General features: G+C 37.0%; 1 protein-coding gene across 3 annotated transcripts; it reads left to right on the top strand.

Moving 5' to 3' along the window:
* The first annotated feature begins 5452 nt into the window (after window positions 1–5452).
* LOC102279619 (killer cell lectin-like receptor subfamily F member 1) lies at window positions 5453–22233 on the top strand. 3 transcript variants are annotated; one of them, XR_011464129.1, is made up of 6 exons: window positions 5453–5752; window positions 9701–9787; window positions 11681–11779; window positions 14793–14970; window positions 20896–21002; window positions 21960–22233. XR_011464129.1 is itself a non-coding variant. In XM_005909449.2 (6 exons), exons 1-6 carry the CDS (start codon window positions 5680–5682, stop codon window positions 22066–22068), a joined length of 648 nt encoding a protein of 215 aa, XP_005909511.2. In that variant the 5' UTR covers window positions 5453–5679; the 3' UTR covers window positions 22069–22233. The 3 variants fall into 3 exon arrangements, 2 of the variants coding, with proteins under 2 accessions (XP_005909511.2, XP_070226121.1); XM_005909449.2 differs by having other exon boundaries at window positions 14793–14965; XM_070370020.1 differs by lacking the exon at window positions 9701–9787 and having other exon boundaries at window positions 14793–14965.
* The last annotated feature ends 1364 nt before the right edge of the window (window positions 22234–23597 follow it).

Genomic DNA, 23597 nt, shown 5'->3' with positions numbered 1-23597 from the left:
CCAGTATTCTTGCCTGGAGACTCCCATGGACAGAGGAGCCTGGTGGGCAACAGTCCATGGGTTTACAGAGTCAGAAATGATTGAGTGACTAACATAACAACAACTCTTTCCATAATCCCTATAGATCAGATCAGATCAGTCGCTCAGTTGTGTCCGACTCTTTGTGACCCCATGAATTGCAGCACGCCAGGACTCCCTGTCCATCACCAACTCCCGGAGTTCACTCAGACTCACGTCCATCGAGTCAGTGATGCCATCCAGCCATCTCATCCTCTGTCGTCCCCTTCTCCTCTTGCCCCCAATCCCTCCCAGCATCAGAGTCTTTTCCAATGAGTCAACTCTTCACATGAGGTGGCCAAAGTCCTGGAGTTTCAGCTTTAGCATCATTCCTTCCAAAGAAATCCCAGGGCTGATCTCCTTCAGAATGGACTGGTTGGATCTCCTTGCAGTCCAAGGGACTCTCAAGAGTCTTCTCCAACACCACAGTTCAAAAGCATCAATTCTTCGGCGCTCAGCCTTCTTCACAGTCCAACTCTCACATCTATATATGACCACAGGAAAAACCATAGCCTTGACTAGACGAACCTTTGTTGGCAAAGTAATGTCTCTGCTTTTGAATATGCTATGTAGGTTGGTCATAACTTTCCTTCCAAGGAGTAAGCATCTTTTAATTTCATGGCTGCAGTCACCATCTGCAGTGATTTTGGAGCCCAGAGAAATAAAGTCTGACACTGTTTCCCCATCTATTTCCCATGAAGTGATGGGACCGGATGCCATGATCTTCATTTTCTGAATGTTGAGCTTTAAGCCAACTTTTTCACTCTCCACTTTCACCTTCGTCAAGAGGCTTTTTAGTTCCTCTTCACTTTCTGCCATAAGGGTGGTGTCATCTGTATATCTGAGGTTATTGATATTTCTCCTGGCAATCTTGATTCCAGCTTGTGTTTCTTCCAGTCCAGCGTTTCTCATGATGTACTCTGCATATAAGTTAAATCAGCAGGGTGACAATATACAGCCTTGACGTACTCCTTTTCCTATTTGGAACCAGTCTGTTGTTCCATGTCCAGCTATAACTTTGCTTAGGTGTCTGTCAAAAACATCAGTGACAACTGCTTCATTTTCTAAAGCAGCAATACCATCCGTGGAGACAAAAAGCTGACCAAAATTTAAAAGGAAAAATTTTGCTCATTGGTAAATTTTTGATACTTATTTGTGCTGTTGCATGTGGATTTTGAAAAGTGGACTTTAAACCTATTCCTAGCAATCTGGAAGGTCATGCACATTTAGAGTATGAATGTCCAGGAATGATTTCAAAAAGCCCAAAACTCTCACCTCTGACTGATCTTGAGATGCTGTACCAATCGGAATTGAAGGCCAAGGGAAGTTTTTAGCTGTCTGTGTGAGTGATGAAGCTGTGTCCATAGCCGCCCAGATTCTCTTAACAAAGACTGAGATTACAGCTTAAAAAAAAGAAAAAGCAATAAGAAAAAGATAGACAATAAAATGCAAATTTTTAAAGGGGCAAAAGACTTGAAAGGGAGTTGCACAAAAAATAGACATCAAAATGTCACATCAGCTTTATCAAAACCCTCAAAATTGTCATCAGAGAAATGACATGAAAACTAAAAGGAGTGACTGTACATCTACTACAGTATCAAAATTTAAATTAAAACATGAACAAGAATAAAAAGAGAATACCAAATGTTAGTGAGAATTTGTTTTAGTTGGAAAAAAGAAAAACTTCTAAAGGCAGTGTAAATTGAGGAGGACACCCTCGGTTTGACAATGTCTACTAAAACTGAACATGCAGGTAGCTCAGGATCCAGAAATTTGACTTATTTGCTAACAAAAATAAAAGTGGTATGCATATGAAGAATGGTGCAAAAAAAATTCACAGCAATTTTATTCATCACAGCCCTGAACTGGAAACAACACAGATGTCCATCAGCTATAAAACAGGTCAGTTGTGGTACAACTGTACTATGATGCTCTGTATCTGTGACAGCACAAATAAGGACTGAAAATCTGATGAGTAGAGCAGCTCAAAATAAAAGACTACAAACTGCGCAATTCTATTTTTATGAAGCTCTTTGAAACCCTGGAGTGACAAGGATTGCTATAAATCCTGAAGGTACTTCTTTACGGTACCTTTCTGCCTGGCTGGTCCATTTGTTCATCAGCCTTATTTGTTACTAAAACTAAATTAGTTTTTTTCTTTGATATTCACGTCTCATTTCAAGTTTCTCTCTGATGAACTTCTAGGCTGCAGTAGAACCTCGTGCTTGCTCTGCTGGATAATTTTTTTGATTCATATATTAAATGTTAGTAAATGGTTCATCTAACTCACTAAAAACTCAGCTTCCTGGGGAGAGGATACTCTTTTGAAACTCAGCTTCTGGTTCCAAGAGAAGCCATTGAGTTTAGCCAGTGAGTTTATATGTGTTGGTGTCAAATAATCTTTCAGATTTCTGATCAGCTCCTATCCTTCTGTGTGATTTTAGGTAAGTTACTTTGCTTCATCATCAATAAATAAGGATAATAGTCACCTACCTTTTTATATTTGTTGCAATATGTGAGGTTTAAACAAGCTAATATCTGAAACACATGATGATCTTAATAAATGTTAATTTTTAGCTAATGCAATCTCCAGTATATTTTTACAGATTTAATGCAAATTAGTTTACTGTCTTTATGAGACTATCTATATTAAATTTGTGAAAAATTTATATAAATATTATAAGCTTTATATATATTTCATGAAAATTGATCTACTAATGGAAATACACTCAATGTTTCCCTGAACAGAAAATATTTGGAGATCTCTCTCTCTTTTGATGTATACCTCACAACATATAAATAAATCCAGCCAGGCACAGGAACATAAATTGGAATGATTCTGTGTATTTTAACAACGTGTCATCTGACAGAAAGTGCCACTAAAATACAGGGGAATTGTGACTACCCATCTAAACTTTCAAACTACATTTTAAGTTCACAAATATAAAAACCTATTCAGACAAATTACTAAAAACTGTCATTTCTCTAACATCATTTACGTTGTGTTTGTTGACAAAAATCTTTTGATTCTATTGAGAGAGTCAATTCCTAGGCAGGTTGATAAGAAGTCTGGGGGTCCTCAAGGAGAGAGAGGTCTGGAATTCTCAAGGAAGAGGAAAGGACAAATTTTGTTTTTTTCCCTCTACATTCCTTACCATACCGTTGACTGTTCAGTCGTGTCTGACTCTTTGCGACCCCATGGACTGTAGCCTACCAGGCTCCTCCGTCCATGGGATTCTCCAGGCAAGAATACTGGAGTGGGTTGCCATTTCCTTCTCCAAGGGATCTCCCAACCCAGGGATCAAACCTGGGTCTCCTGCATTGCAGGCAGATGCTTTATCCTCTGAGCCACCAGGCAAGCCCCTACATTCCTTAGGATTATATAATAATAATGTATCCTGCTTGAAGACAGTTTCTGGGGAAAAAGCCTTCTGGCTAATCCTGTTATCTTAAAATGTAAATTATGAGAGTGGGTCTAGTAAGGTCTTTACAACCTCCAGACATTCTTTTGATTCACTGTAATAACTAATTAAAAGTATATAACCCCATTGCTAACACTAGTGAGGGGGCACTCTTTCTGCCCCCTTCTGATGCCTATGTCAGAAGCTTTCTCTATCTCTTTTATATTTTAATAAGACTTTATTACACAAAAGCTCTGAGTAATCAAGCCTCGTCTCTGGACCTGGATTGAATCTTTCTCCTCCAGAGGCCAAGAATCCTGGCATCTTTCATGGTTCAGCAACAACCTTTCACTATTTTGGACAAATTTCTGTGCTGATAAATAAAAGATGTCTCAGGTATTTTAAATCAATTACTAGTTAGAGACTACTGGTCCCTCCATTTTTGCTTAAACCTTAATCTCACTTCGTGTATTTGAAATTAAAGATTCTATTTTTCTTTTAATGTAAAATTTCACTTTACATCTTAGAACATATTTCCTCTTTTGTAACCATCTCACATTCCTGATTTGCACACTTTCCTGTTCTTACAACTCCCCAAAATGTGGTTAATTACTTAACCCACTGTATTATCTATGTCTTGGACGTTAACCATTACAGACCTTCATTTTTTTATCATGATGTTGCATCTTATTTTTCTTCATTGCAATTTAACAATGTTGGTAGAAAAAGGGACTTTTCTAAATTCTTAAGGATGCATGCAAGCTATTGTTAAATAATCAGTCTTCCTTAAGCAGTACTATTTTTAGTCTCTCTTTCTAAACACAAAGGTACCTCTTTCAGAGGTAAGTAGAAGAAAAGTAAAGTACCACAAAAGGATAAGGAAGAAGTTAGAAAAATACTGGCAAAGGAAGCCAGTGGTGTACAAGAAAAAGTAGGAATATTTGTATACTTTATTTATAGTTTATTAAACTATATCATATACTTTATTATATATTACAATGTTCAAAAATATAATAGTACTCTCATATGATTATATCTGTTATAGATTAGTACTTTGGCATTGAAAAGATAAATTTGTCCAAAGGTGTTTAACTGTTACATTTTGAAGTCAAGATTTAGGCCCAGGCTTTTAAAGTTCCAATCTAGCTTACAATAGACTGTGATGGAAATATAATCAAATAATGTAGAAAAAAATGAAACTAAAACAATTTAGCCTTATAATATTCAACTTTTCAAACTTCTGTTTATAGAATACAATATGAATGAAAATGTGTTTAAAATGTAAACACTATCAGCCACAATGAAATAACAAGAATCAGACTTATAATCAGTTCGAAAATTTGTGGTTCCTGGAGAAGAAAACAGCAGCCCACTCTAGTATTTTTGCCTGGGAAATCCCATGAACAGAGGAGCCTGACAGGCTACAGTCCATGGGGTTCCCAAAAGAGTTGAACACAACTGAGAGACTGAGCACAGCACAGAAAAAATGAGAAATTAAAATCTATGCTTAATACATTGCGTTCAGTGGTAAATTTCTGTGAACTTCATTTAAAAAATAAGATTTATTTTCTTTTATGACAGAACCTTGAGATATTTTGACATAGAGTTATTTCTATTTCATATAGATTATTTTTCAGTTTGGAAATCTTCTGCATAATATATGCTTCAACTTAGCTTGCTGTTAATATTATAAAGTGTACAATAGAAGAAATAGCTTTAAAGGAATTTTAAAGTATTGCCTAGGTAATTACAATGCATTTCAAAGATGAGGATTCTGTCAATTCTTTCTACTACTTTCATTAAAAAAAAAAATCCTCTTTTTCTTGTCCATCCTTCCCAGTTGTTATTCCACTTTAGAGAAAATGCTAGAAGGTCAAAGGGTTTCTGCCTGAAAATATGTCTGATCTAAAAGAGGAAGTGGTTTATAGAAGAAAGTGATGCAATCTCTTCTGTGGTACTATTGAAGTTCAAAATCATTCCAACTGAGGGCAGAAAACTAACTGAAGTGCAAGAAACTACTGCATGGAGAGTAGTTTTCTTTCAGATCATGCAAGTGTCCAATAACCTATTGCCTTGATTGATAAGGCTGAGCACATTGTTTTTATTTTTTATTCATTGAGGGAATCTACCAAACTTGGGAGAGAGGAAGGAAATTATCTGTCTCAATATATCTCATTTACAGGAGGTTTGCAAAAATATAGGATTCTTTTTAATTTCTGCAATGGCTGGAGAGATAGTCTATGCTGATATCAAACATACATCTTCAGAACATTCATCTTCACTCCAGAAATCTGGTAAGCTGAATCTAGAACTCCTGTTAAAATTAATGTTTTACTTTAAATCTCCCTTGTTTCTGTCCTGTGTTTACATCTGTCTTACTGGAAATGTGCTAAGTCATTTTGTCGTGTCCAACTCTTTGCGACCCTATGGACTGTAGCCCACCAGTCTCCTCTGTCTGTGGGATTCTCTAGGCAAGAATCCTGGAGTTGGTTGCCACTTCCTTCTCCAGGAGATTTACTGGAAATAGGAGACTGGATGCAAAGCAAAATCTACTGAATGCCAGGGTAAAAGTGAAGGATTTTAATGACACAAAGTGTTCATAAGTTAATTGTAACTTTAGTCTTAATATGTAGACCTTTGCTTTTGGTTTCCATGAACTCTATTCCTTATATTTCTTGTGGTGGACATTTATTATATTCCTGTGGTGACATTGATACTCATAACCTCTTTCTGCTCTATAATTTTACTCATCCAAATCTGAAAATAACATGATAAACTCATTCACACTGAGGAAAATATCCCTGACAATTATTCACATTGTTATTTAGCCTTTTGGAAGTTGTGTATCGGTAGGATAAAAATGTTAAACTAAAATAAAAAGATATAAAATGTTAATATCTTATTCCTGAAGTTTAGAATTAATGATTATCTGAGTAATAGAATATTTTTGAAGCACAAGTAGATAGGCATACAGCTAAAGATAAGATTGTACCTTAATCACAAATCACCTAAAAACCAATAGCTTTTTCAAATCCAGTGTATGTTCTACATACATTCTATACAAATGAAGCTTTAGGGAAAATTCCATGTTGCATTTATATTATCTCCTCTAGGGTAAGAATTTTTGTATTGTTAAAGTTACATAAAATGTTTAAAGTCTCCACAAGCTTGTCCTTGTGGAATAAAATTGATGTCTTGCTTTCCAGTTATTCCCAAGTATCCATTTCTTCTTTCATATTTTTAAGCTTGCAGTTTTCAAGTGGATCTCATGTATGGTTTTCTCCAGTTGAAAGAAATTTCCTGTGTTTAAATGGTCTCTCTCTAACTTGCTCAATGGGGCTTCCCAGGTGGTGTTAGTGGTAAAGAACCCACCTGCCAATGCAGGGGATGTAAGAGATGTGGGTTTGGTCCCTGGGTCAGGCAGATCTCCTAGAGGAGGGCATGGCAAACCACTCCAGTATTCCTGTCTAGAGAATCCCATAGACAGAGGAATCTGGTGGGCTACAATCCATAGTGCCATAAAGAGTCAGACATGACTGAAGTGACTTAACACAGCACAGCACGACTTGCTCAATATGGGCTTATCTGCTTTCTTTTCTTGATAGACTGGGAGCTTTCATTTTATGTGAGCTAATGGAACTTAGTTTGAGAAGTAATATGGACGAAACCTGTATTCTTATTCTTCCATTTCCCACAAATCTCATATAACTGGTCCATTTTTCTAGAGATTGTTTTAACTCACTTTAAGCTACAAGCTCAAGATTTTTGATTCTGCATGCCAGGATTTAATTTCGTCTATTCATGGAGAGAACATTACTTTTATCCTGGTCAAAAAAAAAAAAAAAAAGGAAAGAAAATGGTACAAATGAACCCAGTTACAAAACAGATACAGAGTCACAGACTTAGTAAACAAATTTATGGTTACCAAGGGGAAAAGAAGGGAGGGATAAATTGGGAGATTGAGATTGACATACAAATTTATAAAATGGACTTCCCTGGTGGCTCAGTGGCAAAGAATCAGCCTGCCAATGCAGGAGACCTGGGTTCGATCCTTGGGTTGGGAAGATCCCCTGGAGAAGGCAATGGCAACCCACTCCAGTATTCTTGCATGGAGAATCCCATGGACAGAGGAGCCTGGCAGGCTACAGTCCAAAGGGTCATGAAGGGTTGGACACAACTAAGTGACTAAGCACACAAGTCAGCTATATTCCAATAAAAATTAATTTAAAAAAGAATAGAACAAGGAAAAGAGATTTGGGGACAATGTCTTTAATGTTATCTAGTCCAATTTTATTGTGATGTTAAAAATGAGGAAATATGAATGCATAAAAATTAAATTACCTACCTATAGTCATGACTAGAAGTCAAATATTTTATTACTCTTTCACTGCATATCTCTGTTGTGGATAAATGCAACTTCTGTTCCCATGTGTCATATTCAAGAGGGAAAGAAAGATGCTACAATCCAAAGTACAATCCAGATTTGCTACATTGGATTGTAATGTCCCACAGAGCCCTACACAATTGTCCCCAAGCTTTCTCTTCGAAGTTGCTAAATTTCACTTGTTTAAATCTGGTTGTTGACTTTCTCTTTCCTCTTTAGAATTATCATAGTCCTTCCTATTTCAGAGCTTCATGTCTGTTGAAACGCTCTCCCTAATCTCTTAATCTTTGTATTTCCACTGCCTCGCACAGTACTAAGTCCTTGGTAGGCAATGAATAGATGCTTGGTAGGCAGATGAATGTATAAATGGATTTTAAATAAATGGATCTCATTTATTTTAAATATTTTAAATATTATAGTTTCATTGGTTCTCCAAGATATAAAACAAGAGGGTACCCCCATGAAACTGAGTGAAATATCAGTGAGAAAAGGTAATACAATTAAGAATATTCTGGACTAAAACTCAGAAATTCATGATTTTCTTAAACTTTACTTCAGGGGCCTAAAGGAATGATATAGTACTCCTTGTATTAGTTCCATTCATGAACTCTGATGATTTATTCTCCAACTTTTTAGGTCTGAAATCTCAGTTCTTCACCCTAGAAATGTGTGTTGGGATATTATCACATTCTTCTCACTATTGCCTAGTCAGGCACAATTTGCATCGTTTTGCCTGATAAAAGAAAATGCATGGACTTCTTTTAGTGTTTTGAGAATTTAATAAATTCTCATTAAAGATGTTTTACTTAATAATAATTTGAACAAGCACTCTCTAATAGTATTCTACTAAATAAGCATTCATGTTAATCATTCTTGACATTTGATTTTGTAATTGGTTGTATTTTCACATCAGTTATAGTAGGCTCTCAGTTTGTGAAAGTATCAGTTGTGTCTGACTCTTTGCAACCTCATGGACTGTAGCCCACCAGGCTCCCCTATCCATGGAATTCTCCAGGCAAGAATGGTGGAGTGGGCAGCCATTCCCTTCTCCAGGGAATCTTCCCTATCCAGGGATTGAACCTGGGTCTCCCACACTGTAGGCAGACATTTTACTGCCTGAGCCACCAGGGAAGCCCCATGTAGATGTGTATATATCACATATGTAGTGGAATTGATATACTGTAACTATTTTGGATAAGAGCCTCTTGGTTTTAGTCATCAATCAGCCCAGAGCTAAAAATGTCATTTTCTTTTTATGACTTATTTATCTGATTACAAGAGATAGAATGGATAGTGAACAAAGGTCTAATTTGGTAGTCAAGAAACCTGAGCTATGATCTCAACTCTACTATCAAGTAACTGTGTTTTGTGGACTTAAAAATCCCCATTTTAACATTCAAATGTTGGACAAGATTATCCCTAAAATTACTTTTATTTTAAAATGTATAATTTTATGAAATTGCAATTACATATAACAGGAAATAGGTTTATTGTATAAGAATGCATAAAAGAGACATAAAAGAATGGATCAACTCAAATAAGTGAGGGCTGTCAGAAAGTTTATTAGAGAATCTTGAGAATGTCAGTCTTATATAAAAACGTAGGAATGCAGAGAGTAAATCATAAGTTAAGATTATGAATGGTGAATCAAAAGGAAAAAAATATATTCATTCAGTTTTATAAATTCCCCCTTCTTCACAAATCAGGGGACCAAATTTGTATGTAAGAGGAATTTAGGTCTACATATTTCAAAGGAAAGTAACTCAAGAGCATAACCGACAAAGTTTATTCATCCCTTCCTTACCACCTAAGGAATTACTTAACTGGGCTTACTAGTGAAATTTATCCAATTTTATAGATTCTCACCACCACGGAATTTTCCTGAAAGTTGGGTGTGCAATGATTATCATTCTTCTTGTAATAGTAATTGTGCTGAGCATGCTTGGTAAGTAATTACCAATAACCTTTATTTACCCCAAAGTATTATTTTATCATGACCTGTTGTAATTGTGTTTGCTGTTAAAGTGGTTTCTACACAATTCAGTACAATTTCACAAAAAGCAGGAAATTTGGTACACAAATAAAATTAGAGATTTTCCATAGAACTTCATCATGTGATATTACATATATTATGGATTCATTTCATTGATATATGAAGGAGGCTAGATTTATATTTTATGATCAAAATCAGCTTCTCTGAACCATGTTCTGTGAAAGCAAACTAAACTATGAAGCATATTTCTGTTTAAGCTTATTCAAGATCTTATTCAAGCTTACTAAAATCATGGCATCCTAAAAGAAAAAAGAAAAAGAAAATCATGGCATCCTGAAAGTGAAGTGAAAGTCACTCTGTCGTATCCAACTCTTTGTGACCCCATAGACTATACAGTCTGTGGAATTCTCCAGGCCAGAATACTGGAGTGGGTAGCCTTTCCCTTCTCCAGGGGATCTTCCCAACCCAGGAATTGAACTGGGCCTCCTACATTGCAGGCAGATTCTTTACCAGCTGAGCCACAAGGGAAGTCCCATTATCTACTCAGGGGCATCCTCAATCTTGCATCCATGGGTGAAAATTTTGTCTAAAACCAATCAATTCACTCAGGCACTTAAAAATTATACTCATATGCTGTGGATATAGTGAAATATAGTCCAACTTTATATGGCAATTATTTTAATTGTTTATTAAGTAAATGCTTGGAGAAAAACTTCCAGATGATGTATACTCTAAGGAATTCAGGTTTCCAGATTCAACCAAACCCTAGAACAGATCAAGGCAATATCTGCCTGTATTGTCCTTGTGAATGATATTAGTAATTATGTATGTCATTAGGTACTAGAGGTCAATGAGCAGAGTCAGAATTCTAGAACTGGACAGGGCCCTAGAAATCAACAAGGTCAAGCCTCCAGTTGAGGTGAACAGTGTAAAGCCCAGAGTGATAAGTGGTTTGAGTAGTTTAATATAACTAGTCAGTGGCCAAATTGGGACTTTAACATTGAAGGGATGAAGCAAAAAATACTTAACATTCAACACCTCTGCTGGGATTTCCCTGGCAGTCCAGTGGTTAAAACAACTCTGCATTTCCACTGCAGAGGGTCCAGGTTTGATCCCTGGTCAGGGAACTAATATCCCACATGCCATGGGGCATGGCCATTAAAAAAAAAAATACCCTCTCTGTTATGTTTCTTTTTGGTATAGGTTAATAGATTTGCTTGTTATCAAAACAGTAGTTTGTTAGTAACAGATTTGTTACTATGATAAATTTTAAAGATTTAACTGATTAATACACACTATTGTGAGATTATAAATAACCAAAAGTAATTTCAGTGAAATGGCCATCAGAAAGACAAATGTCTTTCTCATGATAGAAAAGTACTCTGGGCTCACCCTGTCCTTCCATATGTAGACTTTAACAACCTCAAAAGGAACAGAATCATGAACTGAAATCAAAACACAGAAAGCTCTTTCCATGAATCAGGTGACACTTGGTACAGTTAATAGGAATTTACCAAACACAAACTATCCAAATGAAGCTTACATTCAAAGCTGGTTATTTTGTGTTTATTAAAATAAATATGAAAACTCCAGAAAAAAAATCAAGTGAGTTTCCTTCTGGTCCCAGATCATATTTTACCAATTCCCCTAAATTTGATATTAATAAAATTAACATGAGTATGTGCAAAAGAAGGTCCAATCTTGGGAAAAGGAATTTTTTCCCATAAATTTTAATCACTTTAATTTCTCTGGAGTTTCCACATTAATCAACTTCACTGAGTCACTACAACCTAACTGTTTTCTGCTTTATGTTTAATTAAGAAAAGATGTGTCTTCTTTCACTAGTTATTCAGTTCAAATCTGCAAGACAAACTGAAGTGGATAATGAATTAAAGAAGAAATATTGTACTGAGCAAAGTAAATCTGAAGCAAACAACTCAATAGGTAATGTTATTTTATATTGCCTAATTCTTGAGTTGACTATGATGGCTACTCCATTTCTTGTCAGGGATTCTTGCCCACAGTAGTAGATATAATGGTCATCTGAGTTAAATTCACCCATTCCAGTCCATTTTAGTTTGCTGATTCCCAAAATGTCGATGTTCACTCTTGCCATCTCCTGTTTGATCACTTCCAATTTGCCTTGATTCATGAACCTAACATTCCAGGATCTTATGCAATATTGCTCTTTACAGCATCAGACCTTGCTTCTATCACCAGTCACATCTACAACTGGATGTTGTTTTTGCTTTGGCTCTGTCTCTCCATACTGTCTGGAGTTATTTGTCCACTGATCTCCAGTAACTTATTGGGCACCTACTGACCTGGGGAGTTCATCTTTCAGCGTCCTGTCTTTTTGCCTTTTCATACTGTTCATGGGACTCTCAAGGAAAGAATACTGAAGTGGTTTGCCATTCCTTTCTCCAGTGGATCACATTTTGTCAGGACTCTCCACCATCACCCGTCCGTGTTGCGTGGCCCTACACGCATGGCTCATAGTTTCACTGAGTTAGACAAGGCTGTGGTCCATATGATCAGATTGGTTAGTCTTCTGTGATTGTGGTTTTCATTCTGTCTGTCCTCTGATGGAGAAGGATAAGAGGTTTATGGAAGCTTCCTGATGGGAGAGACTGACTGAGGGGGAAACTGAGTCTTGTTCTGATGGGCGGGGCCATGCGCAGTAAATCTTTAATCCAAGTTTCTGTTGGAACAACAGACTGGTTCCAAATCAGGAAAGGAGTACATCAAGGCTGTATATTGTCAGCCTACTTATTTAACTTATATGCAGAGTGCATCATGAGAAATGCCAGGCTGATGAAGCACAAGCTGGAATCAAGATTGCCGGGAGAAATATCAATAGCCTCAGATATGCAGATGACACCACCCTTATAGCAGAAAGTGAAGAAAACCTAAAAGTCTTTTGATGAAAATGAAAGAGGAGAGTGAAAAAGTTGTCTTAAAGCTCAACGTTCAGAAAACTAAGATCATGGCATCCCGTCCCATCATTTCATGGCAAATAGATAGGGAAACAGTGGAAACAGTGGCTGACTTTTTATTTTGGGGGGCTCCAAAATCACTGCAGATGGTCACTGCAGCCCTGAAATTAAAAGACGCTTGCTCCTTGGAAGAAAAGTTATGGCCAATCTAGAGAGTGTATTAAAAAGCAGAGACATTACTTTGCCATCAAAGATCCATCTAGTCAAAGCTATGGTTTTTCCAGTAGTCATGTATGGATGTGAGAGTTGGACCATAAAGAAAGCTGAGCACCAAAGAATTAATGCTTTTGAACGGTGGGGTTGGAGAAGACTCTTGAGAGACCCTTGCACTGCAAGATCCAACCAGTCTATCCTAAAGAAAATCAGTCCTGAATATTCATTGGAAGGACTGATGCTGAAGCTGAAACTCCAATATGTTGGCCACCTGATGTGAAGAACTGACTAACTATAAAAGACCCTGATGCTGGGAAAGATTGAAGGCAGGAGAAGGGGACAACAGAGGATGAGATGGTTGGATGACATCATTGATTCAATGGACACGAGTTTGAGTAAACTCCTGGTGTTGGTGATGGACAGGAAGCCTGGTGTGCTGCCGTCCATGGGGTCACAGAGTCGGAAATGACTGAGTGACTGAACTGAACTGAACTGAACTGAATTCCTGAATAAGCAAGTATGGACAGTAGCATGTATTTTACTTGGGTATATCTGAATAAAGGGGAAATTCCTCTACCCCTACAGAGGCATGGTTTAGACCATTGTTTTTCATGGGCCTATTACAGTTCTTGACAAAACTATTTAAAGACTGAAGACAAATGAGAAAAATAAACTTGTATGTGTTTTAAATGAATTTAAAGGTACTATGTTGAAATCATTTTATTAGTATTTTTATTTCTACTGGGACATGTGCAGGTGTACAATATGGTAAAAAATATTTTCTTTCCTAAAATTCATGATCACACCACATAGCTTTTTATCAGTTTTTTAATGGCACTACATGAAAAATGTTATAAATGATTATTTTATGCGTTTTTATCTTTCACATATTTATATATTTTTAAAAGTCAAGAAAACACTCAATTATTTAGCTTTTCTGTTTTCTTTTTCTTTGTGTTTCCTTTATTATTTTTAATCTGTTGATTTAAGTTTTTATTCTATATTGAAAAACTATATTCCTTTCTTTTTTTGAACCTGCATATATAATGTTATTAGAAAGACTTACCAGTCCATGTTATAGAGTAATTTCAGCTTCTGGGAACTCATTAAAACTTTAAAATGGATTTTAATTTTTCCAAGTCTCCTCAACCTCATTCCAAAAACTTTAATTTTTTTAAACTAGTGAGACTATGATAGCAAATTTTCTGGGACATTATTCCCAACACAAAAGCACATTGTCCTCCTTCTACCCTTGATAGAGGTGGTAACATGGTGTTGAATAAAATTGCTTTAAATTCTGTCCAGACCCTTTTATACATAGGAAGATCAATCTATCTGAGTTTTAGAGATCACCTATCATACAAATTTTGCCCAATAAAAATTCTTCTCATGATTTTATCATTCTCAAAATTATAGTGATACATAATTCTCAAAATGTCTGGTTCATTGTTGAAATCACTAGTTGAAATCTCTAATTTCTACTTTTCCTCCCAAATTTTTATCTTCCTGAAGTTTGGATGTTGATCGCTTTATCCTAGTGTCTGTGCATTGCCTAGCTCATAGAAAACATAACATATTTTAAAGAGAATAAATTAAATGGGAGTAAGAAGAAAAGAGAGAAAGAAAAAAAATACAATTGAAATTCTGTTAGGTTTTATTTGTTTCAAAATCCATCCTGAGAAAAGCACATACTTTTGTCAAAGAAGCTTAGGCCATAATTTAACAACTTTTGAGAGGCATTAATTATTATGCAATATTAGGGATGCATTCTCATGTTTCTTTTAATTATTTATCCTTTTTCCTTCCAGTTTCTTTCAATTCTTCCACTGTTCATACATCATGCCCCACCAAAGATTGGAAGCTACATGGGGGGAAATGCTACTGGGTTGCTGAACATGAAAATAAATCTTGGAACGAAAGTAAAAATGACTGTGTCACGAAAAAATCACATCTCATGGTGGTCCGAGACTTCACTGATACGGTGAGGTATAAAATTTTAAGATTATAGCATCCTTCACAACTGCAGTAGTTCTTTGTGCTACAAATTTGAAAATTTCGGTGAAAAAAATTTAAACCTCATTGATATTAACTGCACAATTCTTGGTTGAATGAATCACTGAAACTATATTATTATTTTAGTCTTCTTTTGCTTCCTTTGTGGCTCAGCTGGTAAAGAATCTGCCTGCGATGCGGGAGACCTGGGTTTGATCCCTGGGTTGAGAAGATCCCCTGGAAAAAGGAAAGGCTACCCACTCCAGTATTCTGGCCTGGAGAATTCCATGGACTATATAGCCCATGGGGTCGCAAAGAGTCAAACACGACTGAGCAACTTTTACTTTCACATTCACTTAGCTAGGGATAGAAGAAATCCTTTTAGTAGTATATACCTAAGTTCTTCTCTATAAGGTATCCATTTCCCAGATTGCATTTTAAATGTATGACATCACTCTCATCTCCCATATTTAATCCATCATTGCTCACAAAGTTTGTAGTCAGACAGCATGGCAGCTGAAATTAAAAATGATGTTCAGAGAAAGGAAATAGAGTATACCCTTCTTATTAAGCTTTGTTTTTTGTTGAAGAAAACAAATATTTTTCTAACTCTGGCTTAATTTAAATTGAAATTTCTTACACGAAGGTTGGACACTAAACCTAAATAAGACCAGTATAGATATTAGTTGGCAAACATCAAATAAGGATTCTTAGCATAAGAATTAGTATGTTGAAATTAGAAACGATGTCAAAGGCTCAGCTTCAGAAAACTCAGTGATGAACAGTGCTTTACAAACCTGGTTAAGTCTGGAGGGTTTATATAAAGGCAGCTGTTGAAACTTTTGTAGGGGGAAGAAAAAATTCCTCTGAGTTTCATAGAAATCCACAAAAACAAGAAAATCAAAATGGGAAGTAAGTTATCTTCAGTGTAACCAATGTGACCCCAAATATCAAACTGTAAAACTCTTTGTCAGATCCAGTCCAAATTGGTTTGAATATGAACCAAATCCAGAATGGGTGAAGAACTAAAAAAGAGACTTTTTTCTTCTCTTAGAAGTCAGCTTAAGACAAAAAAGGGGAAGAAGGTATCAACTTGAAAGGACCTAATAAAGTGAAGTCGCTCAGTCGTGTCCGACTCTTAGCGACCCCATGGACTGCAGCCTACCAGGCTCCTCCGTCCATGGGATTTTCCAGGCAAGAGTACTGGAGTGGGGTGCCATTGCCTTCTTCAACTAATTCACTAGTTTAGTATGCAATAAAATAACAGAGGCTTTGAATAAGTTAAACTGGCTAGTAACAACTAATCAGTTTTCTTCAGTGATCACTGTTCTACATAGGCAGGATAATTAACTCATGGATAGTCTTTCTGGTCTATCTTCAACTATTCTTACACTACATAATCAATTAGGGACATCTTTTTACAGATATATGAAGAGTACACAGGTAGCTTTACGTAAGTTGAGTTTGTTAAATCTATTCATTATGACAGGGGATTTCTGACACAAAAATTGCTCACTGCACACTGAACCCCAGAGAAGTGATGAAAAAGACAGCTGATGTTAGGAGGTATATGGGAGTGGGGTAGGGTGAGAAGTCATGGATAAATTAAAAACTGGCAAGTATCTGCTGAAGCAGAGCCACTTTTTAGGACATAATAATAAGAAAGCATCTAATAAAAAGAGACTGAGTTACATAGCTTTGTATTTGGAAATGAACACACAGTTCCTCCTAGGTCTTTAAAGTGGAGTTTCAGTTCATTATTAAGTGATTGGTTAGGTTTCTTGTTGCCCAGGAAACACATCTTTTCTGCATTTCTGCCTTTTTCCATTTGATGATGAGCAGGAAACAGATAAGGTTTTTAGGGAAGTCTTTCATTGCACTGTTTCTCCATGCATTGATTTATTGTCTGTTTCTACCCAGGAATTGAGCCCAGATGTCCCACATTGCAAGCAGTTTCTTTACCATCTGAGCCACCAACAGAATAATAAAGGGGCTGTAAGGCTTTCCAGGTGGTGCTTGTGGTAAAGAACCTGCCTGCCAATGCAGGACATGCAAGTTTGATCCTTGGGTCAAGAAGATCCCCTGGAGGAGGGCATGGCAACCCCTCCAGGATTCTTGCCTGGAGAATGCTATGGATAGAGGAGCTGGGTGGCTACAGTCCACGGGGTTACAAAGAGTCAGACACAACTGAAGGGACTTAGCACGCAAGCACCCAAAGGGGTTGTATGAGTTTGTCAGAGCTAACATAACAAAGTACCACAGACTTGACGGCTTAAGCATCAGAAATTTATTACTCACAGCTCTGAAGGCTATACGTTCAAGATCAAGGTGTTGGCGGATTTGGTTCCTTACAAGGCCTCTCTCCTTAGTTTCTAGATGGCCACCTGCTTGCTCTGTCTTCACACGGTCTTTCCTCTGTATGCATGCATCTGTGTCTCTCTGTATGTCCAGATTTCTGCTTCTTATAAGGACAGTAATCAGATTGGATTAAGATCTACCCTAACAGCCTCATTTCTGCTTAGTCACTGTCTCTAAAAGCTGTGTCTCCAAAGGCAGTCACATTTTGAAGCATGGGGGGTTAGAGCTTCAAATGCATACATTTTGAAGAGACACAGTTGAGGCCATAATATTCTATCCTCTGGCTCCTGAAGCCTGTAATAGGGGTCAATTATACATGTGAAGCAACTGAGCACGGCATGGCATACATGTGAATTGGGCCGTGGTAAAGAATCTACCTTCCAATGCAGGAGACACAAGAGACACAGGGTTGATCCCTGGGCTGGGAAGACCTCCTGGAGGAGGAAATGGCGACCCACTCCAGTATTCTTGCCTTGGAAATCCCATGGACAGAGAAGTCTTGCAGGCTACAGTCAGTCCACAGGGTCACAAAGAGTGGGACAAAACTTCAGCAACTTAGCACATTATGGACAGCCATATACTTTGTCTCAGGGGTTATGTTATTGTACAAAAAGGAGATATTACCCACCTCCTAGAGTAATGGCCATAAAAACAAAAATAAACAAATGGGACTTAATTAAACTTAAAAGCTTTTGTACAGCAAAAGAAACAAGATTAAAAGACAACCCTCAGAATAGGAGAAAATAATTGCAAAGGAAAAAGCTGACAAAGGATTAATCTCCAGGATATATAAGCAGCTCATGCAGCTCAATATCAGGAAAACAAACAGCCCAAACAAACAAACAAAAAAAAATGGGCAGAGGACCTAATCAGACATTTCTTCAAAGACATACAGATGGCTAATAAACACATGAAGAGGTGCTCAGCATCGCTCATCATTAGAAAAATGCAAATCAAAACTACAATAAGGTATCAACTCACATGGGTCAGAATGGCCATCATCAAAATCTCTATAAACAATAAATGCTGGAGAGGGTATGGAGAAAAGGGAATGCACTTGCAATGTTGGTGGAAATGTTAATTGATACAGCCACTGTGGAGAACAGTATGAAGATTCCTTTAAAAAACTAGGAATAAAACTATCATATAACCCAACAATCCCACTACTGGGCATATACGCTGAGAAAACCATAATTGAAAGAGACGCATGTACCTCAATGTTTGCTGCAGCACAATTTACAATAGCTAAGATATGGAAGGAGAAGGCAATGGCACTCCACTCTAGAACTCTTGCCTGGAAAATCCCGTGGACAGAGGAGCCTGGTAGGCTGCAGTCCATGAGGTCGCTAAGAGTCGGACATGACTGAGCAACTTCACTTTCATTTTCACTTTTCACTTCATGCATTGGAGAAGGAAATGGCAACCCATTTCCAGTGTTCTTGCCTGGAGAATCCCAGGGACGGGGGAGCCTGGTGGAAGGCCGTCTATGGGGTCGCACAGAGTGGGACACGACTGAATTGACTTAGCGGCAGCAGCAGCAGCAGCAAGATATGGAAGCAACCTAGATGTCCATCAATATATGAATGGATAAAGAAGTTATGGTAAATATATACAATGGAATATTACTCAGCCATAAATATAATACATTTGAGTCAGTTCTAACAAGGTGGATGGACCTAGAGCCTGTTTTACAAAGTGAAGTAAGTCAGAAGGAGAAAAACAAATGTCATATATTAATGCATATATATGGAATATAGAAAGATGGTACTGATGATCCTATTTTCAGCAATGGAGATGCAGACATACAGAACAGACTGGTGGACATAGTCGGGAAAGGAGAGGGTGAGAGGAATTGAGAGAGTAGCATGCAAACACATAAATTACCACATCCAGTGGAAATTTGCTATATCTGATGCAAGGAGCTCAAATCAGGTGTTCTTTGACAACCTAGAGAGGTGGGATAGGATGGGAGGTGGGAGGGAGATTAAAGAGGGAGGGGACACATGTATACCTATGGGTGATTCATGTTGATGTATAGCAGAAACCAACACAATATTGTAAAGCAATTGTCCTCCAATTAAAAAAAAAAACTAATACAATTATGTAAAGTTTAAAAATAAAATAAAATTTAAAAAAAAAAAAAAAAATTAAATTAAATTAAAAAAAAAAAAAGTACTTACATAATAAGCATACAAAAATATCTGGCTATATTTTGTTAGCTGCAAAGCAGTTTTTTCCAGACAATCCTATGAGTGCTTTAATGCTACAGTGATTATTTCAACTGGCTAGCTATTTAATTACCTTATATATATAGAGAGAGAAAGGTTCTTACATTATTAACCATTCAACAGTAACCCCAATAAAACTTTGTGATTAATAGAGATGAAGCTAAATCTTTCCAGTAATGTACACTCTTATCACCATATGCAGGAAATATCTATGGAATAATAGTCACATAAGGTATCACCTAATACTTATAAAATCAGTTTATTAAAGGCATTATAAAAGAAAAAAAAAACTTATAAACAATATGTGCTCCATCAGCTCAGAGACTACTTTCTTTCTGTGTGTTTTTCCTGTGTGTTTTCTTGCTTCTAGATTATTGTTTAATACTTGTATTCAGTAATAATCACTATTATTTAGGCAAGAAGCATTCATTATGGGCCAAGCCGTGTTTAATATTACTTATTAACAAAACAATAACAGTTCTTTGAGATAGGTATGAATATTATCATAGTCAGAGTTTTAGTGACTGGAAAAATGCAGAAATAAAAAGAATAAATAACTGTGCAAAGATGTGTAGTAGTAATAGTAGCTGCAGCCTGACGCCACAGCCTTGGTGTCTACTAACACTGTCCATAATAGTTCTTTTTTTCTTTGCAGTCTCAGTTTATGTTTTTATATTGGAGTATAATTGGTGTACATATATTCCCTCCCTCTTGATCCTCCCTCCCACTCTGCCATAATACCCCTTTAGGTCATCACAGAGCACTGAGCTGAGCTCCCTGTGCTATACAACAGCTTCCCACTAGCTATCTATTTTGCACATGGTAATATATATATATATATATCCCAATCTCCCAATTTTTCCCACTCTCCCTGTCTTCTTGTGTTCACATGTTCTTACTCTATGTCTGCATTCCTGCCTTGCAAATAGGTACATCTAGATTTTTTTAAAATTTATGTTTAGATTCCTTATATATATGTGTGTGTTAACATATGATATTTGTTTTTCTCTTTCTGCCTTACTTCACTCTGTATGACGAATGATAAAATTTCATTCTTTTTTATGGCTGAGTAATATTCCATTGTATATATGTGCCACATCTTTATCCATTCATTTGTCGATAGACATTTAGTAATTTTTCTTTGGCTTTTATCCCATTGCATTACTGTGGATTTCCCCTCCACTGTGATCTATTTGAAAATGTGAAGCCTGTCTTACCTGTTCATTCCTAGCTTCTAGTGCAGTGCTAGCCACATAGAAGGTGCTCCTGTGGTATTTTATCTTGCATCTGTAAGAATCACTTGATTTCATACAACATTTTCTATTCTTTTTAGACTTTCCTATGGCAAAATAGACATGATTCATTTTGGGTTGGTTTGAGGATTCCTCCTGGAGGGAAATTATGGACCTGGTTGGACAACAGCACTTTTGACCCTCAGCTGTAAGTCTTTTGCATTTCTTTTGCATTTTTTCTTTTTGTGGTTTTTAATCCCATGTTGTATGTGACAAGAAAGAGACATATGACATCATTGGCTTTGAAGTGATCTAATGGGTATAAATTTCTTGACTGCTACAGTCTGATAAATATTTCTATAAAATGATTCACACAGAAAGTTGAGAAAGAAATCTCCCTCCATCCACTCAGAAAACTTATGTATGAAACAGGATTGCCCTGTTGCCTGATTTTAGCTTTTTATATAAAAGGTAAATTAGCAAGTATAAACTCTTTTATGAGTGCACATGTTTGTTTTACAGAGCATAACTTTCTGCTCACTTCTTACAGTGATCAATTTTTAAGCAATAAAAGTGTCAGAGCTGAGGGACTTCCCTGACGTTCCAGTGGTTAAGACTCCGCATTCCCAATTCAGGCGGCATGGATTCAAACCCATCTCCTATCACGGGGAACTAGGATCCCACACACTGCTCAGAATGGACTAAAAAAAAGTCAGAGGTGATGTTTTAGCTCTCTTTAATGAACTATCAGGGCTTCCCTTGTGGCTCAGTGGTAAAGAATCTGCCTGCAATGCAAGAGATGCAGGTTCAATCCCTGGGTCAGGAAGACCCCCTGGAGAATGAAATGGCAACCTACTCCAGTATTCTTGCCATGGACAGAGGAGTCTGGCAGGTTATGGTCTATATGGTCACAAAGAGTCAGACACAACTGAGAGACTAAACAACAAAAATGAACTATTAACTTCTCTGGAGAGACGTTTGAGAAATTAACATAAAGTGGGAAGGATTGCTTTGCCTATCATATGGTTGTGTATTTAAATAGTTTTAATGAGTTTACTCTTTATTTAAAAAAATAGAAAACATTTTCTGAAGTCCTTGTAAGCCTCTGGCCATATGCATATACTCATGGCTGATGTAAAGAAAACCATCTGCTTTCTTTCTGTAGGTTTTCAAATCAACGAGAAACCCGGAGTATGAAATGTGCCTGGGTGTCTTCTACCGAGATAACCAAAGAAGATTGTCAGAAAAGTTATCCATGGATTTGTCAACTATAATCCACTTGGCAGAAAATAAGTCTCTATTTGTCTGACTAAGAGACACCACATGAAGTTTGAGCTCAGATCATAAGAAAGCTCAGAGGGCTGTGTGTGTGTGTGTGTGTTTTATAGCACTATTCTCAGAAGTGTGGAAAGGGAGATACACAAAATAAAATATTTTAGAAAATGAGTGTACGTGATGAATATATTTTTACATCTGAATGATGTGGTGATTCAATCATCCATCTCATCGTGCCAGTATTTTTTTAATTTTAGCCTTTATCTTTTCTGTATCTTCAGACTGAGTGATTCACACTTTCACTTAGCTTAACTTGATATCCTTAGTTAATTTCTTACATTCTCACAGTTTCAACTACCACATACAAAGCAGTGCACATCAAAGTCATATCTGCCGTTCAGATCATTCTCTGATCACCAGACCTATGTACTCTACCGGCTATTTAACACAGCAAGTATAAAACCCCAAAGGTATTTCCAACTCAACTTACAACAGTAGTCCACTAAATTTCATCATAAAAGGAACCATCTTCCAGCACTCCATATCTCAGTAAAGGATATGCCATACAAGACAATTATGCCATCTAAAAACCAGTTGTTGTTGTTGTTCAGTTACTAAATCGTGTCCAACTCTGCAACCCCATGAACTGCAGCATACCAGGCATCCCTGCTCTTCACTATCTCCTGGAGTTTGTTCAAAATCATGTCTCTTGAATCAGTGATGTTATCCAACCATCTCATCTTGATATTACTCTCTCTCACATGCATACCTCTAGGCTGCTCTCCACCTTCATCTCATATCACCAAGTTTTATTTGTGTGTGTGTTAGTCGCTCAGTCATGTCTGACTCTTTGTGACCCCGTGGATCATAGCCCATGAGACTCCTCTGTCCATGGGATTTTCCAGGCAAGAATATTGGAGTGGGTTGCCATTTCCTTCTCCAGAGGCTCTCCCCAACCCAGGGATTGAACCCGGGTGTCCCACACTGCAGACAGACTCTTTACCCTCTGAGCCACCAGGAAAAATACCAAGTTTTATTTATTTTTAACTAAATATCTCTGGTGAAGTACAGGAAAGCCTGGCATGCTGCAGTTAATGGGGTCACAAAGAATGGAACATGACTGAGCAACTGAAAAACAGCAGAAATATCTCTCAAACATGTCCTCCTCTCTTTAGCACCACTTTCATGATCTTAACACAAAGACACTAAAATAATTAAATAGCTTTAATAACAACATCTTCACTCCATTTCAATTATTCTCTACCATGAATTCTGTGACATTTTAAAAATAAATACTGACAATGCAATTTTTCCCTTTAAAAAACACCTCATTATCTTCCTTGTAATAATACCAAATTCCATAACAAAGCCTAACAATCCCTATCAGGTCTAATCTTTCTTTATTGTCTCTTCCTCCACCTGGGCTTCCCAGGTAGTCCAGTGGTAAAGAATCTGCCTCACAATAGGGGAGATGCAAAAGACACGGGTTTGATTCTTGGGTTGAGAAGATTCCTTGGAGTAGGAAATG

The sequence above is a fragment of the Bos mutus genome, chromosome 5, assembly GCF_027580195.1.
Source record: "Bos mutus isolate GX-2022 chromosome 5, NWIPB_WYAK_1.1, whole genome shotgun sequence".
Taxonomy (NCBI): Eukaryota; Metazoa; Chordata; class Mammalia; order Artiodactyla; family Bovidae; genus Bos; species Bos mutus.
Note: the sequence above shows the minus strand (reverse complement) of the source record. Positions and strands in the feature narration are given on the sequence as shown.

Coding starts and splice junctions, on each gene's coding strand:
- LOC102279619 (XM_005909449.2), top strand. CDS start 5,680: ATGGCTGGAGAGATAGTCTATGCTGATATCAAACATACATCTTCAGAA. Junction 11,780..14,792: donor TGAAGCAAACAACTCAATAG/GTAATGTTATTT, acceptor TTTTCCTTCCAG/TTTCTTTCAATTCTTCCACT. Junction 21,003..21,959: donor AGCACTTTTGACCCTCAGCT/GTAAGTCTTTTG, acceptor TTCTTTCTGTAG/GTTTTCAAATCAACGAGAAA.